Here is a 22,972-nt window from a genome sequence, read left to right as displayed (position 1 = left end):
ATTTTATATGTTTGAAATGAAAACAATTAATCTAAATGCAACTTTAACTGATTAATGATTAATGAATAATAAAACAAGTGGGGGAAGATCTGGCCACCAGGGGGGAAAGATGACTATTTCATTTGCTCCCATCAGTAATGGAGTTTTATTTTGAAATTAAACTGTCTTTACCTATCTCCAATAAAAAAAATATATGGAAAACTGACAGCCAAACAAAATCAATCAGCACTATCACCATGGATACCACAGATAGACTCTACACACCAATGTCAGTAACATATAGACAGCCTATTTTGATTTCCCCTTCAGAGGACAATACCCTCTGACCTATTTTGTGCTAGGATCAAAGTTCACCTTCCCCCACTCACACACACTCTCTCTCTCTCACGCACATTGCATTTAATGTGAATAATCAAATAAAGAGCTGGAAGCTACGTGTACAATCTTAAGTTTTCCTTAAATAAGTCATGAGAAAAGCTGAAATGAGCAGATTTAACATGTCGGGGGCCCCGCATCTCCCCCCACCCCCTCCTCCATCACTCCGCTGTGACTGTCCCTTTAAGAAAATGCACTTGCAGCCATTTTCTGCTCTTTGTGTGGGGTGGATTAGCACTGGGTAGGTACTGGGCGAAACTAGAGCATCAATCGGCACAGAAGACGAAGAGAAAAAACACCCAGGAAACATTGGACCGCCGTCGCAGACCGCGACACCGTCCGCCCGTCTTCGTGTATCGCCGGACGGACATGCAATTTACAGGTATGTGGTGAAAGTGGCGGCGGATGGAGCCGCTGCGCTAAAGATGATCGGGGCTGGTGATGTGCGCTGGGTAGTGATGATGGCTGGAGACTAGAGAGCTGTTTTTCTCTCTCCCTCTTTTCCTCCTCGCCCCGTGCATCCTCCCCGTTACTTATCGCTCCGCGCACAAACGACATATATGATACTGTGCTGATCACTGGAGAAATACGCCCTCCGTGAACCGGCGGATGGAGCTGTCCCGGTTTTCGCGGATTATTCTGACACATGAATGGGATCTCCCCCGTTAGCTTACATCGGCATCGTAGCTCTGAGAGCTGAGATGGGTGGGGTGAGGAGAGGGTTCGTCTGTGTGGCAAGTGCACCGATGAATGATGGATCACGGAAAAGCCAAACGGGTTTTTCTGACGGGCTTTTCGCCGCACGGAGGAAAACAGATGTGCGCTATGATAAAGGAGAGGAGCGAATTTGAAGCTTCAGTTGGCTCGATTTCACATCACCGCTTTCACTCTCTTTCATCATTTTTTTTATTTCCCTTTTTTCCTCCTCTCCTGTACACCCCCCCTCTCTCCCTCCCCACCACCATCACCACCACCAGCAGCATTTGATCCAACCGGCCAACAGGGCACAGCATGTAGCAGCGAGCAGCATTGTAGACGCTCCCACAGAGGCTGTCAGGCCTGTTACTGTTACTGATGCACAGATGACAGGTTCACCCACTTCCGTTCCACACACATGTCTAAACCCTGTTGTTTTTCATGTTATGCTGAACTCTCCATCATATCTGTCGTCCGTCCGTCCTGCTCCTCAGAGTACATATGTGTTATCTGCCACTGATGCAGACTCACTCAGTTGTAAATCTGTACGCCAGCCCCTCTCCAACGAGCAGTGATGTAATGATGAGGCTGTAGATGCTCTGTTCCTGCTAATACTGATCTGTTGGTTTGGTTCCCTCTCAGTTTTAAACTATGATGAAATTGAGTATTTTTGGGTTTATGGTTGTTAGTTGGACATATCAACATTTGAAAACTAAATCTTGGGACATTTTTTGACATTTTGTAGGCTAAATGTGAAAAATTTGAAAAAAATAATTGACAGTTTAATTGACAATAGAGCTGTAGTTTCATCCCTAGTCATATCCACATAATATGGCTACTGTTGTTGTGACATCTGTATCATACTCTTAGTTAGTCTATGTAGTTATATGTCTTCTTATATTATACGCATTATTATAGCCATTCCCCTCAGACAACTTGATCATGAGCAACCATGAGCAGCTGGCAGTACTGTTGCTGGGTTTTCAGTTGAGTAAATTCATCGACAGAGGCCTGTAGTCAGACATAAATAACCAACCAGTTAAAGAAAAGGGAAGTAGAGGAAAACAATCTGGACAAGCTATGGTGAACAAAAACCATTTGTGTTTTGAAAAATCATGATTCTTTCCTGAATGTGGCATAAATTTGACCCTTTGCCACCATAAATCTATGAAGGGATTTTCTCAAAAACCTAAAACTAAATAGTGGAAATAAAAATGTCAGGTGATGTCAGTGTAGGTTTTTGTGCACGCTCTTCTACCTGTCAGGCGTGGTCATGTGAGCCGGGCTTGTGTCATTGTTGTTGGGTCTAAAAAGGTGAGCATGACATCATGGGGATCATGAGACGACAGCAGTTTTGCGCTGCTGGTCTCTAAAACGACAATCATCCTGTCAAATACCTCAGTCAGCTGGCCAGTCAGCCAGCCAGCGTCCTGCACATGATGACACACTGTTCACTGCACAGATGCAGCTGGAACACACGTTTTAACTAGCGTCAGTGTGCGCGTGTGTGTTAGTGAATGTGTTGCAAAGTGTCTAAATGCTCGAGATTCCCTTTTCTTTCACGCTGATCGCATCTGATCGTATTGTGAGGCTGAATATATATTACAAAGCTAGCCTTGGGGGGAGATCCCATTGAGTGGTGTGACCCCGGCGTTGACACACTTTCTCTCACTGAAGATGTATTACACAAAAGCCTTAGCAGCACATGCTCCTCATGATTTTTATTCTACAAATTATGTGTCATTGGGTTCATGCTGCTCTGTCTCATTCCCGGTCTTCCTTGTAGTTGTAATATTTGGAGCACTTCCTCTACACCCTTGGATTGTCACGGTTTAGTGCTGTCATGAGGAGATTTGATCCAAGCTTTTCATGTATAGAAGCTTCAGTTATAACGTTAGGTTGGCTAGGGGGGTTTTTGCCATGCATATCATTGATGTTATTTGCTAAAGAGTCCAACTAGTGTATGGGATTTCTGAGGAGCGTTGTTGTCTTAGTTGTTCCGGTGTAGTACAGGCCTGCAGCTACGTTACCAAGTGTCCAGAAGGGAATGAAGGGGCCCTTTGCTTTGTAAAGATACACACACACACACACACACATGCACACACACATGCACACACACTCACACACACCAACTGTTGAACAGAGTCTGTTATAGGGTGGGAAAGTTTATTCAGCCAAACTAGGCTTCAGTCTGTGCCTGTATTCCCAAGCACAGACAGGAGTTTAGCAGCACTGAGCCATGTTTGTCTGCCTGACAGAACCGCCTGTAGCTGCATGTTTCATTTTCTATAAGCTGAACAGTTAAAAATAACCAACCAGGTTGTAAAGTGCACTGCAGCGCAAAGAATACAGGAAACTCACAACAAAATCATCTTTGTTCTTTACTCAGCTTTGTTATTTACTCAACTTACTCATTTTAAGGATCCAGGCAGCACACAGGAGTAAAGCTGGCTCTGACGTTTTACCCTTTCACTTGTGTACACTGGCATCACGGAAAGTCTACAGGCCTTTATTTATTTCATTTTCATAATTGCAAAATTAGTCATATCTTTATTGTGGAGAAGAAGTGAAAGTCTTCTGAGTCTTCTCCCAGATTTGTCACATGCTACAATGGATAATAATGTCACTCATCATCAACCATTCATTTATAAAAGAAATAATGTTTGACAGTATCAGTTATAAAGATGATGGAATAAAATGAGATAAAACAATATATATTTAGCAGAAGAACCCAGAGAACCTCAGTCTGCGTTAATTTACTCTACTATCACCATCTCTACTTGGTTGAATGGCTTCTTCTGGCACAGAGGTGTGTCATAAGTATCATGAGAAGTCTGATGACTCATTCATTTGTCTGACTACGGCCCCAAGTCTTGTGGTTCACCTCGTGTAGCTATAACTCTCGCACATGTTTGTTGTCACAGGAAACTGCACCCACCTCCGATCACTTAATTTGCGATTATTAACAAGTCTACATACAACATGTAGGCATGACATGCAACACTCTGTCAAACTGTACTTCTGATGTCGGCATTTGTCAGTATGTATCGTAATTCATCTATCTCCCATATGGCTACAGGTATTCATAATGGTGATCAGTTTTAGATTTCTACATTGTATAATGTCCTCAAGTAGAAAAGTGGACTAATTATATTGCCAAACAGTTGTGTGCGTGCTGCTGTTTTGACATTTAGATATGTATCTCTGTGTTTGGAAGAGGGTAGATTCACCTATCTGTTCATTTGATCCTCAGTCCGTGGCTGACTGCCAGGACAAATAAAAAAGCTTTTTGACTATATAAGGAACCGTAAACCAACTTTATCCACATTAAATATGAAATAGCTGCATCCATTAACACTTTTACAACTTGAAGCATCATTTTAACCTTCTGTTACTCTTAACTCCCTGTCTACCTTCAACAAGGAGAAGAGAGGCAGCCATGTTTGCCTCTTTTCTCTTTGCTGTTTGGCCCCTGGCCCTCTTAGCTCTAGTCGTGCTCTCTCTGGCTGTGAATATTAAGCTGATTATCGGTGCTGTCAGCCCTGTCTGCCAGGTCAGACGTAAAACACACACTTCTGAGAGGCACATGATATACGGGTGGGCGCATACACGCTGTTTTGGCTGGGCTGGTGTTTTCTAATGAGGAGCGGGCTACTGGGATTGTACAGTTTCAAAATGAACTAGCCATTTATTCCACGGACAGATCATCATAATGATGGCCTTGTGCATGAGATGAATATACATCTCTGTGTTCACATACACCAATATGAATTTTAATCTAAATTTCTGCTATCAGCTACAAATCTGACAGCTCTCTTACATGTTTTGTCAGTGGATCCACTGTCTTTGCAAAAAATAGCACTTTTTTGTTTGTATGTCAAAATGTCATTCGTTGCCACACTCCTCTCTGCCTTTCTCAGATCAATCAGATTTTCAGGTCTTGGCATTTCAAGAATTAGACGCTTCAAATATTCCTCTAGTCAAATAAGAAGGTAAAAAGGAAACAGTGAGGGGCCTCTGCCCCTTACTTCCCCTGAGCGTTAGTCTGTTATTGACATATAGTGAAATGGGAGAGGATACAGGTGCAGGGTGAAAAGACAGACACACTGCACCGCGTAGCCCAAAAAGGGTTTCAGAAGAGGAAATGATGTCGTCTAGACATATCACAACAGTATGTGGTGTGTTTCTACGTGGCTGAAAAGCAATATAATGGCATTATTTGACCGTAGTGTGTATTCAGTTCATTCAGTGGCTCCCAACCTTTTTTGTCAGACATCCCCCACGGCCCTGTAAGATACCAAGTACCTCTTCAGCAGCACCAGCCATTATGTCCCAAATGTGTTCATTTGAAATGATTTTAGTCTGCATGTTATTTAACTATTTACCATTTGATTAAGTTTGCATTTTGTACTACTACCACTTGGAATGCCTGTAGCTTATCCATAACTATTAGCTATTTCAATAATTTATCCATTACTTTAAGCTAACCAGTTCAACCAATTATCCATAACTAACCCTTTCAACCCTTTATCCAGTACTTGTAGCTAACTATTTCAACCATTTATACTGGTTGTAGCTAACCGTTTCAACCAGTTATCCATTACTTGTAAATAACTAACCCCTTCAACCCTTTACCTAATATTTTAAGCTATTGCAACCTTCTATTTCAATATTTTATCCATTAGTTTTAGCTGCCTATTTCAACCGTTTAGTCATTATTTGTAGCTAACCATTTCAACCAATTATCCATAACTAACCTTTTCAACCCTTTTAGCTAACAATTTCACCATTTATGCATAACTATTATCTATTTCAACAATCTATCCATTACTTTTAGCTATTTAAACCCTTCATATATTACATTTTGCTCACTTGCTAATGATTTTTCACACAATCTCTCAGTTGCAACATGTGGTGTTCAGGTGTTCTTGCCAACTCAAAATGTGGACATATTTTATGAATCAAAACGTAATTACTACTTAGTACTTTCGCCAAGGTCTCGCACTGCACTGAAGCTTTAGTCGCTTTGGATAAAAGTGTCTGCCAAATGAGTAAATGTAAATCTTGTGACTTTCTAAAGTGGAGCTTCTTCTGCCTCTCACATTGCTATCTCTTCCCCTTTTTTGTCAGACTGGGGTGTTGTGTGAGTGACGCCTTGTTACCATGACGACCCACGTGACCCTGGAGGATGCTCTGTCCAACGTGGACCTGCTGGAGGAGCTGCCCCTCCCGGACCAGCAGCCATGCATCGAACCCCCTCCCTCCTCTATCATGTACCAGGTACAATACTCGTAAATACTGCCACCGCCATCCACCATCATCCCCCCGTTGTTCAGACATTTTTTAATCTACCCCTTCCGCTCTTCTCTCCCCACTTCTGCAGGCTAATTTTGACACCAACTTTGAAGACAGGAATGCCTTCGTGACCGGCATCGCTCGTTATATAGAGCAAGCCACAGTCCACTCCAGCATGGTGAGAGTCCCCAAAAGCGCATATCATGGCTTGCCATCATATTGGCTTTCACATCTGATTGGTTAAATCAATTTTTTGTTGTGTATCTTCAATAGCTGCTGCTCCTCTTTCAGTGAACACAAAGGCGACTGTGGGAAGCAGCCTCACACCCTTAAAGAGAGCCTTGTTTTTTGTGAATTGATTATCATTTGGCTCCTTTGTTAGGATTTGGCTAGGCTTGTGGCAGGACAAACACATACACACACACGCATTTATATAGACACACATTCCTCTCACACGCTGGTGAATCAGGCAGACAGTGGACCACTAAACCTCTTACCCCTGATGGTGAATGAATGGAGAGTGTGATTTGACTGGTAAAGAGGGGAAGTAGAGCTTTATTTAACCCTATTTAATCAGGAAGTCCCATTGAGGTTGAAGCTGGTCTATTTGAGGATGCTCCTTGTTTAGACAGAGGGAAATCTGTCTCACCTACTTCTGGATGGAAGAAAACTTCCCCTGCTGAAAACATTACCAAGCCCCATTCATATTAGAATGTGACTCCTCTGAAATGTTGACTACATCTTGTCTTGTTAAGTGCCTTTGCAAAATGTCCATCAGCATATTAAACAAGTAAGATATAGAAAGAATGAAGGCATCCACTCAAGGCTTTTGTCATGTGAAATTATGCTATAAGACTGTCTTTGCTACGTGTTGTTCATTTGTACAGAATGAGATGCTGGAGGAAGGACATGAGTACGCTGTGATGCTTTACACCTGGAGAAGCTGCTCCAGAGCCATTCCCCAGGTAACACACACACACACACACACACACACAAGCATTAAATAAGATACCTAATGTCTTACTTTTTATGAAATCCCTTACCTTTGCGATCTGATATTTGTTCGGCCGACACAAACTCAACCAAGAAGAAACCCAATAATCAGCCTCTACTCTGGATTTTCTTTCGTCATTAGCTTCATTGAATACAAATTGGAGATCACCCTATTTTGGAAATACATTCTAGAAAATATGCACAGACAGTTCTGTAATGTGACCTGGGTGACTTCATTATTGCACATGATATAATTTTCTTAAACTGGACAAATACATTTTATAGATAAATGAAAACAGGAAACCTTGGTGTTGGGAGAAAGAAAAAAAACTAAACCCTTGATATTTTTTAAAATCATGTTTACCTGCAAAGAACTGTTGTCATGTTGCATAAACTGAAATAAAGATATTCTACTGCTGCTGCAAGATGAAGCTGTATGATGGCGCCCTCTTGTGTTTGCTAGGTGAAATGCAACGAGCAACCCAACAGAGTTGAAATCTATGAGAAAACAGTGGAGGTGTTAGAGCCGGAAGTAACCAAGCTCATGAAGTTCATGTACTTTCAGGTAAGACTCATTTGCCTGATGGTATCTTGTACATTTTATAATTAATTGAATCAGAGATGATCCAAGAGACATATGGGTTTAAAATGTCATATGTTATATATCCCGGTTTCTTTGTCTTTACAGCGGAAAGCCATAGAACGATTCTGTAGTGAAGTGAAGCGTCTGTGCCACGCAGAGAGAAGGAAGGACTTTGTGTCTGAGGCCTACCTGCTCACTCTGGGCAAATTCATCAACATGTTTGCAGTGCTGGACGAACTGAAGAACATGAAGTGTAGCGTCAAGAATGATCACTCTGCCTACAAAAGGTAGTGTACCATAAATAAAGAAATTCAGATCAGTGTTTTTTTTCTCTGAAGAGCCAAGTGGACATTTCTCTCCTCCTCCTCTTGTCTTTAGGGCAGCTCAGTTCCTGAGGAAGATGGCTGACCCTCAGTCCATCCAGGAGTCCCAGAATCTCTCCATGTTTTTAGCCAACCACAACAGGATCACTCAGGTTGGTGTGCAGAGTTAGGAATGTCTTTACAGCATGTGGTGTAAAAATGTGCCACTATGGGAGGACACAGGATGGAAGATTGACTTTTTGAATAAATGTCCTAATAATTGTAAGTTAATTGAAGGCTGTTCACTTGCACTTTTCTAAAAAAAAAAAAAAAAAAAAAAGAAAGAAATGCCCCCCTTAAACCTTTTCGATCCAGTGCCGCAAATGCACCTAAATATTCTGTTTAATCTTTAATGAAAGTACAGCTACTGAGCTTCTAACTTAGCACCTCAGGAAATGACTTGCTGAACAAACTGAGGGGATGAACGCTTTCAATTTCTATTCTGTGCCGAGCTGAAGTTGCATTGTGATGAACATATTATGCAGTCTGAATTAAAGAGTAATTAAGCAATTAACCTTCCTAACCTAAACTAATCTTTGGCCTGCTGAACAATCTGAATGACATAGACATTATTCGACTTGCACATTTGAATATTGGGGTCAGATTAAGAGACTGTCACAGCTGTGGTTTTTTACCCATATACCAATGACTTAATGGTCAAGACAGACAATTTTCTTCATGTCTGTAGATAATATCAGTTCTTAGTTCAAAACATCAGATAATTGCAAGGTCCCTTAACAATCCATAGTTTTGAATGATCAGTGGGCCCATGGAAGCTCATTTAAAGTGAGCCGGTGTTAAAGAAAAACAGTGTCTTGAGCTGGAAGGTATATGTTCATACTTTTGTATGTATTGTATAGTGAATGAGCCGTTTCTGGCGTTTGTGTGTAAATGAATTGACTAGCTGAAGGTGACCTGTTGTCCTGTCTCTGTGCAGTGCCTGCACCAACAGTTGGAGGTGATTCCTGGCTACGAGGAACTTTTGGCCGACATTGTCAACATCTGTGTAGACTATTATGAGAACAAGATGTATTTGACGCCAAGTGAGAAACACATGCTGCTCAAGGTACACACATTTGACATCTTAACATGCTGCCAACTGATAACAGTCAATAGTCTGATCTCTAGCTGGTTAAGTGTAATTTGTCATTGTAAAACAAATCCTCTCTCTCTCTGTGTCAGGTGATGGGCTTTGGTCTGTACTTGATGGATGGGAATGTGAGTAATATCTACAAACTAGATGCCAAAAAGAGGATCAACCTGAGCAAGATTGACAAGTTCTTCAAAGTAAGGCTTTTGCTTTTTCACCATCTCTTTTTATCCAGGAATTTATCTGTGTGTATGATCGGCAGGTGAGACATTTCTTCCTTTGTGTTTCAGCTTCAAGTGGTGCCACTGTTCGGAGACATGCAGATAGAGCTGTCACGATATATTGAGACTAGTGCTCACTACGAAGAGAACAAGTCCAAGTAAGAGAACCCATCCGGCTATCTGTATACCTACTTAACAGAACTGCTCTCAATCACAAACAAAATCAGACATCCTTGACCACCGGGCCATCTGCTCCCGCCCCCCACCCCCCTTAAACATCCATCTTCTCCAATCTGTGACCAGGTGGACGTGCACCCAGAGCAGCATCTCACCGCAGTACAACCTGTGTGAGCAGATGGTGCAGATCAGGGAGGACCACATCCGTTTCATCTCGGAGCTGGCGCGCTACAGCAACAGCGAAGTGGTGACGGGCTCGGGCCTGGACAGCCAGAAGTCCGACGAGGAGTACAGGGAGCTGTTCGACCTGGCTCTGAGAGGACTGCAGCTGCTGTCCAAGTGGAGCACACACGTCATGGAAGTTGTGAGTTCCTGTGTGGGTGTGGAAAACGTTTGTGTGGCAGACAGTGTGCGTGGGTTTAGGTATGAGAAGATTGTGGTTTTTGCCATTGATCGTTGCAGCTTTGGTCTATTTATATCTCTCTGTTGTCTCTTCCAGTACTCGTGGAAGCTGGTCCATCCCACAGACAAATTCTGTAACAAGGACTGTCCAGGCACAGCGGAGGAGTATGAACGAGCCACACGTTACAATTACACCAGTGAAGAAAAATTTGCCCTGGTGGAGGTCATTGCTATGATCAAAGGGCTGCAGGTAAAACACTAATGACCCCGACAGGAGTGGTCAAAGGACATTTTAAAACTTTGTTCTGTGAATATGCATGAGTGCAGATAAGCAGCTCATTTAGTCAAATGAGAAACTAATCACAGAAAAAGCTTTGATGTTACATATATTTAACCTTAAAGTAATACTTCAGCATTTTGAGAGATACGCTTATTTGCTGAAAGTTTGATGAGAACATCGATACCGCTCTCATGAGTTTGCTAATTATGAAGCCACAGCCAGCCGCCAGTTAGCTGAGCTTAGCATAAAGACTGGAAGCAGGGGGGACAGGTTAGCCTGGCTCCTTATCTTTTTAGAGGTGCTAGAAGGCTAATTTCATTACCTTCCGACAGGGCCGGGCTAGATGTTTCCCCTTGTTGTTTATATGCTAAGATAAGCTAACTGGTTGCTGGCGGTAGTCTTGTATTTAAAGCCCCCCTCTGCTCAAAAATTTGTTTTCAATATTGTTTCTTCAGTTTAATGTTTGACCTCCACTATGCAGAATGATTTATGGCCAGAGTAGGATACTAGAAGACTGATTTCACAACCATCTGCTGAAGTGGAAAGTTTCTCTGTTCTGCCTTTAATCTCAGTCTAACACATATATGTACAAGCATGATTTTGGAAGCCAGTCATGGTCCAGTATCCAACTTACACAAGTGTGTTGTGGAAACTTGAAACCTCCTGTGCACATACACTTAGAATGGACTTTTCAGTGATGTAGGACATATCTTGTGACTAGCAGTTAAACTTTGAAATGAACAATATATGTATGTTCATAAATTCTGGATTTGTGAATCATTATTCTGAGAAATTGTATGTGTTTTTATAATTTCTTCAACCATGTATGGATATGAGAGTGGTATCGAACTTTTCATTCAACTGTCATCAAGAAAGTGAACAAGTATTCAACAAGTATTTTTTCCGAAATTTCCAAACTATTCCTTTAAGTTCAGGTCAGGAATCCTGACAACCAGGATGATGATGATGATGATGGTGCTATGTAATGTACTGTGTAGGTTCTGATGGGTCGAATGGAGTCGGTGTTTAACCAGGCCATCAGGAATACCATCTACGCAGCGCTGCAGGACTTTGCCCAGATGACCCTTAGAGAGCCTCTGCGCCAGGCTGTGCGCAAGAAGAAGAACGTCCTCATTAGGTACACACATGAAGATGATCTGATTAAATATACATTAAACTTCATCTTATCTCTTTTCTGAATTGTTTGAAAATTGTCTGAAGACCTAACGCACTTCTTTAATCCTGCCTTCTTTGTAGTGTCCTCCAGGCCATTCGAAAGACTGTCTGTGACTGGGAAGGGGCGAGGGAGCCTCCAAACGACCCCTGTCTGAGGGGAGAGAAGGACCCGAAAGGTGGATTTGACATTAAAGTGCCCCGCAGGGCTGTAGGACCCTCCAGCACACAGGTAAGTCTAACAACTAAGATCATCTTAGTCTGAAAATGGTTTAAAGAAACAGGGCACAGCCAAACCAAAATTCTGTTGGTTCTGACTGTTAACATCCCTTAAGAAGAAGTACTGAGATCTTTTATTAAATAAGATACAGCTAGCAACACCACAAAGTAAAAATACTCATTATGCAAAGTGGCTCCTATCACAGTGTTTATTTCTCAAGATAAAATTTAAACCGTTGGGGACTTTCCTGTTAGTTTCATTACAACTTCATCATTTGTGTTAATAAATGATGTTTAGTGATTTTTCAAACTCCCCAGTATACACAGCTTCACACATAACTCCAACCTGAGCAGCACTAAACAGCCACAAAGTGCTTCAAAGCAAATATTCCCATCTGCACAGGGATTCTCTCAACTGGTTCAAACTTCACAACCACAAAAATAACTAGTTTTTGATAAGTGTAGTTCTAGTAGTTCCAGTTTTGCCATCTGTTACAACGCACATTAATAAGCAACGATTGCAAAAAATTGCAAATACTTTGTCAAATGAATAAGAGCACTCCCTCAGTTATATGATATAGACTCCAGGATATGATAAGGAGCGGATTAAGAGATATGAGAATAAATCAAATGGATTTAAAACAGTTTGTGACTGATAAATTGTTTCTCTCTGATCTAAATTATTCTCTATATTTTCTGCCTCTGTACTGCACCCAGAGTATATACTGTGGTGGAAAATTATTAATATTGTTACATTACATAGGTTTACATAGGTGAGCATCTGCTTTGTCCTACCTCTGCAGCTGTACATGGTGCGCACCATGCTGGAGTCATTGATAGCAGATAAGAGTGGGTCTAAGAAGACACTCCGCAGCAGTCTGGATGGACCCATAGTGGTGGCCATAGAAGACTTCCACAAACAGTCCTTCTTCTTCACACACCTGCTCAACTTCAGCGGTGAGTATGGTGAAGCTAAAAGGATCTGATGTGTTTTCAAATGAACTGAAATCCTTATGACATTTAAATGATTTCCTTCCTTTTCTGCTCCCCTGCGCTGTCCAGAGGCCCTGCAGCAGTGCTGCGACCTGTCCCAGCTGTGGTTCAGAGAGTTCTTCCTGGAACTGACCATGGGCCGCAGAATCCAGTTCCCCATTGAGATGTCCATGCCCTGGATCCTCACCGACCACATCCTGGAGACCAAGGAGCCCTCCATGATGGAGTAAGACAAAACTTCCACTGTGAAGCTCAGAATGAGTTTTGTACCTTGAGATAACAGACTGGATTGTAACTACCATTCTCCCTCCTCCAGATATGTGCTGTACCCTCTCGACTTATATAACGATAGCGGATACTACGCTCTCACTAAGTTCAAGAAACAGTTCCTTTATGATGAAATCGAAGCTGAGGTAATGCCACTTGAATAAGGTTTGCCTTTTAAGAAATAAAATGCATCAACCTTTAATTCTCTGCTGCTCTTTTAAAATGATACCTTCATACTGTGCTGTGTCTGTTTGTAGGTAAACCTCTGCTTCGATCAGTTTGTCTACAAGTTAGCAGATCAGATATTTGCCTACTACAAAGCAATGGCTGGGAGGTAGGAGAAGGGGCTTTATTAGTTAGCACTTATTGGCACACTCTGTAGCACTTGATCTACTTAAGATGTATGAATAATATCATCTGTGTTCTACAGTGTCCTCCTAGACAAGCGATTCAGAGCAGAGTGTAAAAACTATGGCGTGATCATCCCGTACCCTCCATCAAACCGCTACGAGACGCTGCTCAAACAAAGACACGTACAGGTACTGGAACAATAACATCACTCAGTCTGTGTTTTGAGCAGCCTCTTCTACGTCTCATATGTAAGGATACAGACTGACAGCCATCATTATGGGCTGTGTAGAAAACCTTTTGTTTGTCTGGTATTCTGTGTCCCTTAACCATTCCTCCTGTATCCTGCAGCTGCTAGGTCGCTCCATCGACCTGAACCGTCTCATCACCCAGAGGATCTCTGCAGCAATGTACAAGTCTCTGGACCACGCTATCAGCCGCTTTGAGAGTGAGGACCTCACTTCCATAGTGGTAAGATCACACACCAGGAATACACATCTATCAGAAACTGAACTTTCCCCTTTCATGTCCTCTTCTTCATAACGCTTCTGTGTGTCTGCTGGACAGGAGCTGGAGTGGCTGCTGGAGATCAACAGACTAACCCACCGGCTGCTGTCCAAGCACATGACCCTGGACAGCTTTGATGCCATGTTCCGTGAGGCCAACCACAACGTCTCCGCCCCGTACGGAAGAATCACGCTGCACGTCTTCTGGGAGCTGAACTTTGACTTCCTCCCTAACTACTGCTACAATGGATCCACAAACCGGTTAGTTTGATGCTGTATCTTTGTGGAGAGACTTAAAAAGAAAAAAAAAAAAAAGAAAGCCTGTTTCTCCTTTTCGTTTAAAACATTTCTCTCTCTCTCTCTCTCTATCTCTCTGTCTCTCTCTATGTCAGCTTTGTACGTACAGCCATTCCTTTCACCCAGGAGCCTCAAAGAGACAAGCCAGCCAATGTACAGCCTTACTACCTGTACGGGTCCAAGGTATGGTGTCGCAGATGATTTATAATTCATACTAACAGCATACATTTTCCTCAAAGCTTGTAACTGTATGTATAAAGGAAGCCTGTCTTCCTACTGCTCCAGATTAACACTGTCTCTCTGTGTCTCCCTCTCTTGTCAGCCCCTGAACATTGCCTACTCCCACATATACAGCTCCTACAGAAACTTTGTTGGCCCGCCTCACTTCAAGACTATCTGCCGTCTCCTTGGTTACCAAGGCATTGCTGTAGTGATGGAAGAGCTCCTGAAGATTGTCAAGAGCCTGGTATTTGTCTTCATTTTCCACCGCATCCCCTAAAAAACATGTTTCCCTCCCCCCTCAGTGCGCTGGATTCGTAGTCATCTTTTTGTTCCCTCTTTGTGCCCTTTCTTCCTCTCGTACACGTTCTGTCTTTCTTTTCACTTTGCAGTTACAGGGCACCATCCTGCAGTATGTAAAAACACTGATAGAAGTCATGCCCAAGATCTGCCGCCTACCGCGCCATGAGTATGGCTCCCCAGGTGAGATTAGTCCCCACTGTTACAGGGAAGAGAGTGCATGTGGAGTTATATCTGCAGCAATTACAACAGCAATTTATTTCCCATTAAAGCTGTAATGTTTGAATTAAGTTATCATCATGACATTGTTGAATAGAAAAGTGGGGTGAATACTGAAAATGGCACATTTACCACTGACATTTGCTGAGTGGATTTGTTTGGTTGCGCTCGTCGTGTTATCGCTTCAGTAAATATTATGTTCGTTTTCACATAAACTGGTTGATTGAAGATATTTTTTCCTGCATCCACAACAACGACGGGGAAATAACATCAAATTACCTTTAGTTTGAACTTGCAGAGAGTTACTAATTTATGCATTAAGCAAAACCGCCAAACAATCAATACGCATTTTACTAAATTGTTTTGTTAAATTGTTTTCTGCCCTCCAAGTTCAGAAACTGACATGAGCTGTGACTGTTAACAAAATGTGCGTGAAATATTGGGACAGGTATTTTTTTAAAGGACATTCTAGGTTAGTCAGATAAAAGCTTATCAGAAGAAGACAATCAAATTTATGGCTCAAAATTTTCACTTTAACTGCAGCAATTTAAGAATATTTTAGTGCACTGGGCCACACCGTGTCCAATGACAAATATGTCAAAGTAAAAGAGCAGGTTGTTGTCAAAATGTCTTGTCAGTAGCTGATTTTTAGCTGTGCTGGTGACATGGCTCTAAGGATGGCAGTGTTGGTCTGCCGGTTGATCAGTTTACAGCTTTGGTCCAGAACGTGTCTGTGGACTCCCCACTCCGCTCTGAGAACACACCTTTATCGCTTTCAGAAATGTATTTTCTTTCCTTTCTCTTTTTGTTGCTTTACACTTAATAAAATACAGTAAAGGCTTAAAAAAAATTCAATAAATTATGAAGAATATTGGATGTTCCTGAGCAGTTTCACATCACAAGTAAGGCTAAAGACATATTTTACATATTTTTTTGACATGTGCTCTTACACAAGCACATGAACAAATGTTGACAGAAATGAACCATACCTGAAAGCCGACCCAGTTATGGTTTGTTTTCAGGTATGGTGGGCAGGTGGGTCTATTTTTATGCCTCCGTGCCGGGGACAGCCGGGGACAGCCGGGGTCAGAGGCACTATGTTTTTAGGTTGTCCATCTGTCTGTCCGTCCCATTCTTGTGAACGCGATAGCTCTGTAATGCTGTGAGGGAATTTCTTCAAATATCGCACCAATATTCACTTGGACTGAAGGAGTAACTGATTAGAATTTGGTACTCAAAGTCCAGGGTCGTGGTGACCTCACATAACGCTCAGTTTGGGCCTTGTGAATGCAATATCTCAGTAACACCGTGAGGGAACCTTGAGCTGGGTCCTCCTCCTTGCTCACTTAGGTCCGGCTTCATGCACTGAAGCTGCCTCTCTGAGTGCAGTCAAGGCTCGGCATTAACACGTTACAGGAAGAAGATGCAGCTATTATTTGGAGCAGCAGAGGGAAATGCTTGAAGCGTAGAAAGCACTGCATCAACAGGAATAAAACAGCCAGTATTATATATATTATAATAACTTCCAGGGGGTAAATGAGCCAGTCGGGGACACAGTGGGGAAAATGGAAATTAAATTTGGGATAGGTTTATATATTGTAATTAAATTAAAATGAATACGGTTTTATAAAGTATTTATTTGCCAATGTGCAATACAGAAAAGAAAATGCTCAAAAATCCAATATGAGGCACACAAAATCATAAAAGATGCCTTACTTCTCTCCTTACTTATGTTGCATCTTTGTATATTCCCTGACCTGCCTCTGTGCATTTTGGCCGGAGCCATGTGCGCAGATTAGAGGCCTGTCAGATGGGATATCCCTATGAGGAGGGCTTGGTAATCTGTAGATTACTGATGTTCTGTACCCTGAGTTCTGTACCTGGCTTACTGCCTGTGATCTTACTGTCAGCAGTTAATGATCCTCCTGTCCTCTGCTGCGAGGGCCTGACGCTGTGACCAAATGTGGGTCAGAGCAACCGGGCAGATGCACTGACATCATCCTGATTCATACCACCAGCAATACATTATCAATGCTTGGCTGTTTGTTTGAGAAATGTGAAAAGATGTTTTAATAATAGAGCTTATATGTGGGTATCATGGCTGTATTTTTCTATTCCTGCCACTCCAGGTATCCTGGAATTCTTCCACCATCAGCTCAAGGATATAATTGAGTATGCTGAGCTGAAGACAGATGTCTTCCAGAGCTTAAGGGAAGTGGGAAACGCCATCCTCTTCTGCCTGCTCATCGAGCAAGCTCTGGTAAGATGTGTTCCTTTGCAAGTTGTCAATTTCCCATCTTACAGTTGTGATATTAGTATACTCCTGATCCCCCTCTCCTTCTCCTTTTATTTGTTGTGTTTATTTCTGTACTTTTTTGCCACATTAGTTGTCTCCCCCTTATTCCACTGCTCTCCCAACTTCTCCACTATTAATCCCCTCTGTGGTCCCTGAGCATGACCACAGAGCAGGGCCTGTAATAAGTAGCTGTCTTGACTGCCATGCTTTTAATGTGGGTGAGCAATAACCTGGGTGCCTGAAGGTTTCTGGCTAATTTATGGTGTCGATTCACATCCTAAATCAAAACTCACGGACAGAAACTGTCAGGCCCCCAGTCCGAGTGCCCCCAAGTGTCTTTGAACTGTGATGTTTTTTTTTCTGAAATACAACTCTATTTTTCATTACACGCTGGCAACTACCTCAGGTGGTAAGGATTTAGGTCTTGTCGTTAGTCTCAAAATAACACAGAGACCGAATATATCTTTCTCTCTCTCTCTTTTTTTTTTTAATCTCTTGTTGGTTTGGGCTGCTGTGTTTCTGTTTCTCTCTTTTTCACCATGTCAGTTTGGCACACACGGTTTCACCTCCAATCAGCCATGGAAGCAAAAAGGACTGAGACACTAGGATTTGAAGTGAAATTTTTCAGTTTTGACACAGAAGCCTCCACAAATAAAAAGTGAAGACAGACACTTGATCAAAAACAAACAAAAAAACAAAAAAAACCCCTACATTGGCCGTTGCATTACAGAATGGTTCTGTCCTTGTCTTCCATGGAAGAGGTGATAATACATTTCTGGTTGGTTGTTGGTACAGTCTTGTGCTTAACTCTGCACCTCTGCCTCCATACTCTCTTCCGGTTCTGGGCGCTTGTAATGCCTGTCTACATAACACTAGCTCAGCTGTCACTCTTTCTGCCATTTCTGTCAGACTGCACCTGACCTCTGTATGTGTAGTGTGTGTGTGTGTGTGTGTGTGTGTGTGTGTGTGTGTGTGTGTGTGTGTGTGTGTGTGTGTGTGTGAGAGTGAGTGCGTGTGTCAGTTTGGACTGCCTGCGTGTGTTTAGGTATGTGAGTTTGGGGGTGTGCGTGTGTGTCTTGCTTGTATAATTGCATGGCTCTCTTTTCTCATTCATCACCTTTTAGCTGAGGTTGCAAGATGCTGCTTCTCCTTGCGTTTAGTTTGACTTGTAGTGTGACTAACTTGACTAACAATCGCCTTGACAACCATCAAGCTTAAGCAAGCTGGACAAGTAAGAGTTACCCCACAACTTCACATACAATACACACTAGATGTTTTATCCAGGAGGATGAGAGTTTATTAAGATGCTTGGAAACTTGACCCTTTTGTTGCCAAACCGGATTAGATGGGATGTTGTATTTAGAGTGTGACAAATTATAATCTTGCTAATGTTGGCCTGTCACCATGGCTTGATAATCTTAACCCCTATGATACACGCAGACATACACTCAGTTATCTCCTTCTGTGCGTAAGCTGGGGATAGTGTTGACTAATCTATTAACGCACTCCTACAGCGTGGAGCTCATGGCTGTTCTCTCAATGCTTTAGTCATTTAAAAGTGCGCTTCAAAAGCTTTAGCCCTTAGTTGTAGCAACACTCTACTAGACTAAATTAAGGAAATCAACATCACCTCATGGCCACCTGCATGCTCTGTAAGGGTGTCCATAAAGCAAAGGGGGTGATGCTCTTGATGAAAATGATGTGTTTGTGTGTTTGTGTTGTGCTTGAATCTTAGTCCCAGGAGGAAGTGTGTGATCTGCTTCATGCCGCCCCGTTCCAGAACATCCTGCCCAGAGTCTACATCAAAGGTATACAACATATTACTCCCATCCAGCCCAGTGCTCATTGATTTATCCGTCATTTTTGTACAACGTGCACATGTCCTTCCTTGCGTTTGCTTGTTACGCAGAGGGAGAGCGTCTGGAGGTGAGGATGAAAAGGCTGGAAGCCAAGTATGCCCCTCTCCACCTTGTGCCTCTAATTGAGAGGTTGGGAACCCCACAAGTGAGTTTAATGCTGAGAAACGTAAAAGCAGATACACGAGGAAAGATCTGATCCATTAAATTGTGTCTTTTATTGTTGTTTTCGTTCACTTATGAATATTCTGAATTTTCTGTTTACCAGCAAATTGCCATTGCCCGTGAGGGAGACCTGCTGACCAAAGAACGCCTGTGCTGTGGCCTTTCGATGTTCGAGGTCATCCTGACGCGCATCCGCAGTTTCCTGCAGGATGGGGTGTGGCGTGGGCCTCCCCCCACCAACGGTGTGATGCATGTTGATGAGTGTATGGAGTTCCACCGCCTGTGGAGTGCCATGCAGTTTGTTTACTGCATCCCTGTGGGCACACACGAGTTCACAGCAGAGTAAGTAACACCTGGCTGGTGCGTTCGCATTATTACTTTTGTCTTTTTCAGTGATCAAACACACATGCAGCCAAACATGACGATGGAATAGAACTTACAATAAAGTGGTACAAGTGGTTGGTTCGGTTTGCTGATAGTAAATGCAAATGCTCTCCAAAAAGTAGGTTATACTGTATTTTACCCTGAATTTGTCCTGGAGGAATTTGTTGGAAACATGGAAAAATTGGTGGAAAAAAGTTGCAAATTATTACAAAAAAGTTTTTAGTCTTAGCTGTGAGGTGGAACGGTTGGCGTATCTAACAAGAGAGGACATGATTAAGGTTAAGGGAAACAGCTTTTTTCCAATACACCTTGACGTTGCAGTACCTCCTTCTCCTCCTCCCGTTGGGGACAAAAGGAACAAAATCTAAAAGAGTATTGTTGTGTCGCATACACGTGACCACACCTTGGTTAAAGATGGGGACCATTTTTGCATACCGCTCTTTTCTCTGTCATCATAGCAGCTGAGAAAAACACTGCAGGGTAAACCTGGATCAGAAAAGACGAGTTGCGCAATTAGTTATGAAATCTTGTCACGTCCTCTGGAATAAATTTGCATAAAAGTAGTCGATGGAAACGTGCACTGAATTGGATTTTCCTTTGCAGAAACCTTTTCACATTTTTTTCACAAGACTTGAGCCTCACTTTAATGGAAACATAACTCCGGTGTCGTATGTGCTTTGCCTAACAGGCAGTGCTTCGGGGATGGGCTGAACTGGGCCGGCTGTGCCATCATCGTGCTGTTGGGACAGCAGCGTCGTTTTGACCTCTTTGATTTCTGCTACCACCTGCTCAAAGTCCAAAGACAGGACGGCAAGGACGAGATCATCAAAAACGTGGTGGGTATATTACATCCTATGCATTTACTCACACATATACCAGTTGACATTTGAGTTATTTTTTCTGCCTCTGTATGATTTAAATACACCCATTCTTGTCTGTTTTCCTTGACAGCCCCTGAAGAAGATGGCAGACCGCATTAGGAAGTACCAGATCCTCAACAATGAGATCTTTGCCATCCTCAACAAGTACATGAAGGCAGTGGAGACAGACAGTTCCACTGTGGAGCATGTTCGCTGTTTCCAGCCTCCTATACACCAATCTCTGGCTACCACCTGTTGAAAAAGACCCTTCACACATAGTGCACACAGACACACTCTCAAACACACACACACACAGTCCCCATAGCTGTGATACTAATTTCTGCCTCTTTGCTGGTCTTGTAGAGGTAAAGATTACCACAATGACTCCCCACTGGGGTTTAAGAATCCAAAGACAAATCCTCTCAAACTGTTCCTCTGTCTAAACTATGACTGTCTTTGGATTCTTTAAACCCATAGAAGTGGTCCAGACCAGAGGTGAAAGCGTATATTCACACCTTTTTCTTTTTTCTTTTACCGTCTGTGTGGCTCTCACTCAGACTCATGCATGCCTTCTCTTACTCCCTCAGCTGCACACCTGTGGAATGGACCACTGACACAAATGCCAAAAGAGTATGTCTATCCTATGATCCGAAGCCCTCTTTGGCTCCACTTGTTTGAAGTAACAGCCATTCTGAGTCATAAACGCCTTTTCAGAATTTGCAATCAAGAGCTGAGACAAAATCTAACAAGGTTTAAATAAAGTACGAAATAATGCAACAAATAACTAATTTTCTAAGTTATATAAAGTTATTTTAAGTGCAACATGGTGCTCTTTAAGTGCTACTACAGCTACTAACAGTACTAGCACAGGCACCAGAACACCTGTGCTATCATTATGTGTGCCCTCTATATGACCCAAACCTGTTTATCGTGCTGCATTTCAAACTCCTCCCCGCTCATTTGTGTAATAATCTGATCTGCCCGTGTTCATGATACATAGTGTCTATCATGATGCATTTGAATACTTCTTCATGCCTCCTTCTACACCTGCTTGCTTTCAAAGGAATTAAGATGCATTGCATTTTTGATTTGCTTTTATTCATCTTACCCTCCAGTCTGGTTTTCTTGCCTCCTCCTGACACGTTTTTATTCGGTACCAAGATCCACTGTAAATTTCACTGTTGAACAAAGTGCAGTGTTGAGTGTTGTAATTGTTATTGTTTTTAATTATTAATATTTTAATTTACACATCCTTGGTATAGTTGCCTCTCTACTACTGACTGGAAACCTCATCCACTGTTTTTTTTTCTCTCTTTTTGTCTGTTGGAAAGATTTTTATATTCTGTACATGAATACAGTGATATTATTTACAATTTGGAAAAGACACATCTTCATCTGGGTAAATGTGTTTGCTTTTTCAAGAGTAAAAAAAAAGATAAAAGAAACAAGACTAGAAAATACCTCTAGGTTGTATACAGACAGTGCTGTACTAGATTAACCTGTTTTGAGTGTGAATGGATGCTGTCGGTCTAGAAGACCTATGAAACATAAACTCTGCACATAAAGGAACAAAAAAAAACATAACTAAAATGTCAGTTATAATTAAAGGGCGGTTTCCTAAGTATAGTCAGTATTTACTATTGATGGATTTTTGCTTTAGGTTTAGCAGTGTTATCAAAAATATGCAAAAATTGTCCCTATTTTTTTTTTCATATGAAGGAAAACATTATTAATAAGTAACCCTCCCCAAATAGCCCTGTGATCTTTTTCTGCTCTGTTTTCAATGAAGAAAGTTTCTTTTGTAACTCCAGTGTCTTTTTATCATATTTATTCAACTCTGACTTCTTGTTCATTTAAAGGTTAATCTATTAAAAATGAAGGTACCAATGTATCATCTTGAAACCTTAGCATGGCAAGTGTAATTTATTGTCATCAATGGCTCCATTTGTGACATGAGGCTTTGTTTATGATATTGTTGTACAAGTGACCATGTTTTCAAGTACAAAAAAATGGAGAAAAGAGTATAAAATGTACAACAATGGTCCTGCAAAGGATTTGAAATTATGTTGTATTTCCATGAAATAAAAAAAAATGTTTAACTGAAGAAATGAAGTTGTATTAACGTTGTTGGTCTTCAGTGGGTTCTACCTTTAGGTGCAGTTTTAAAGTTGTCAACAGAATTGTATCTTCAACAGAATTGTCTCTTCAGGTGCTTCTTGACTTTTCTTATTTTACACATATATATATATATATATAGAGAGAGAGAGAGAGAGAGAATTTAGATAGCTGGATAGGTTTGTTGACCAACTGGCACTTAAATCTACCATTGAGTACACTAAGGTCAGGTGGGGTTCAATGTCATGAGGAAAATTTTAGTTTCAATTACACAAATATTA

At 41.8% G+C, this 22,972-nt stretch overlaps 1 protein-coding gene across 2 annotated transcripts; it reads left to right on the top strand.

Annotated features, from left to right (window-relative positions):
* Nucleotides 1-587: 587 nt before the first annotated feature.
* cyfip2 (cytoplasmic FMR1 interacting protein 2) lies at nucleotides 588-22,688 on the top strand. Of its 2 annotated transcripts, XM_023419322.2 has the most exons (30): nucleotides 590-757; nucleotides 6,202-6,351; nucleotides 6,455-6,544; nucleotides 7,254-7,331; nucleotides 7,823-7,924; nucleotides 8,048-8,229; nucleotides 8,321-8,417; nucleotides 9,242-9,370; nucleotides 9,487-9,591; nucleotides 9,685-9,773; nucleotides 9,919-10,156; nucleotides 10,292-10,444; nucleotides 11,473-11,612; nucleotides 11,732-11,879; nucleotides 12,670-12,823; nucleotides 12,929-13,085; nucleotides 13,176-13,272; nucleotides 13,384-13,460; nucleotides 13,557-13,665; nucleotides 13,826-13,945; nucleotides 14,042-14,241; nucleotides 14,373-14,460; nucleotides 14,600-14,743; nucleotides 14,889-14,979; nucleotides 17,145-17,275; nucleotides 19,047-19,119; nucleotides 19,221-19,315; nucleotides 19,436-19,674; nucleotides 20,405-20,552; nucleotides 20,668-22,688. In XM_023419322.2, exons 2-30 carry the CDS (start codon nucleotides 6,235-6,237, stop codon nucleotides 20,833-20,835), a joined length of 3,759 nt encoding a protein of 1,252 aa, XP_023275090.1. In that variant the 5' UTR covers nucleotides 590-757; nucleotides 6,202-6,234; the 3' UTR covers nucleotides 20,836-22,688. The 2 variants fall into 2 exon arrangements, with proteins under 2 accessions (XP_023275091.1, XP_023275090.1); XM_023419323.2 differs by lacking the exons at nucleotides 19,047-19,119; nucleotides 19,221-19,315; nucleotides 19,436-19,674; nucleotides 20,405-20,552; nucleotides 20,668-22,688 and adding an exon at nucleotides 17,718-18,319 and having other exon boundaries at nucleotides 588-757.
* The last annotated feature ends 284 nt before the right edge of the window (nucleotides 22,689-22,972 follow it).

This window comes from Seriola lalandi, unplaced genomic scaffold (genome assembly GCF_002814215.2).
Source record: "Seriola lalandi dorsalis isolate HSWRI2012SDOR001 ecotype SW California unplaced genomic scaffold, Sedor1 jcf7180002054598, whole genome shotgun sequence".
In the NCBI taxonomy this organism is placed as follows: domain Eukaryota; kingdom Metazoa; phylum Chordata; class Actinopteri; order Carangiformes; family Carangidae; genus Seriola; species Seriola lalandi.
This window is presented reverse-complemented; position numbering and strand designations above follow the sequence as displayed.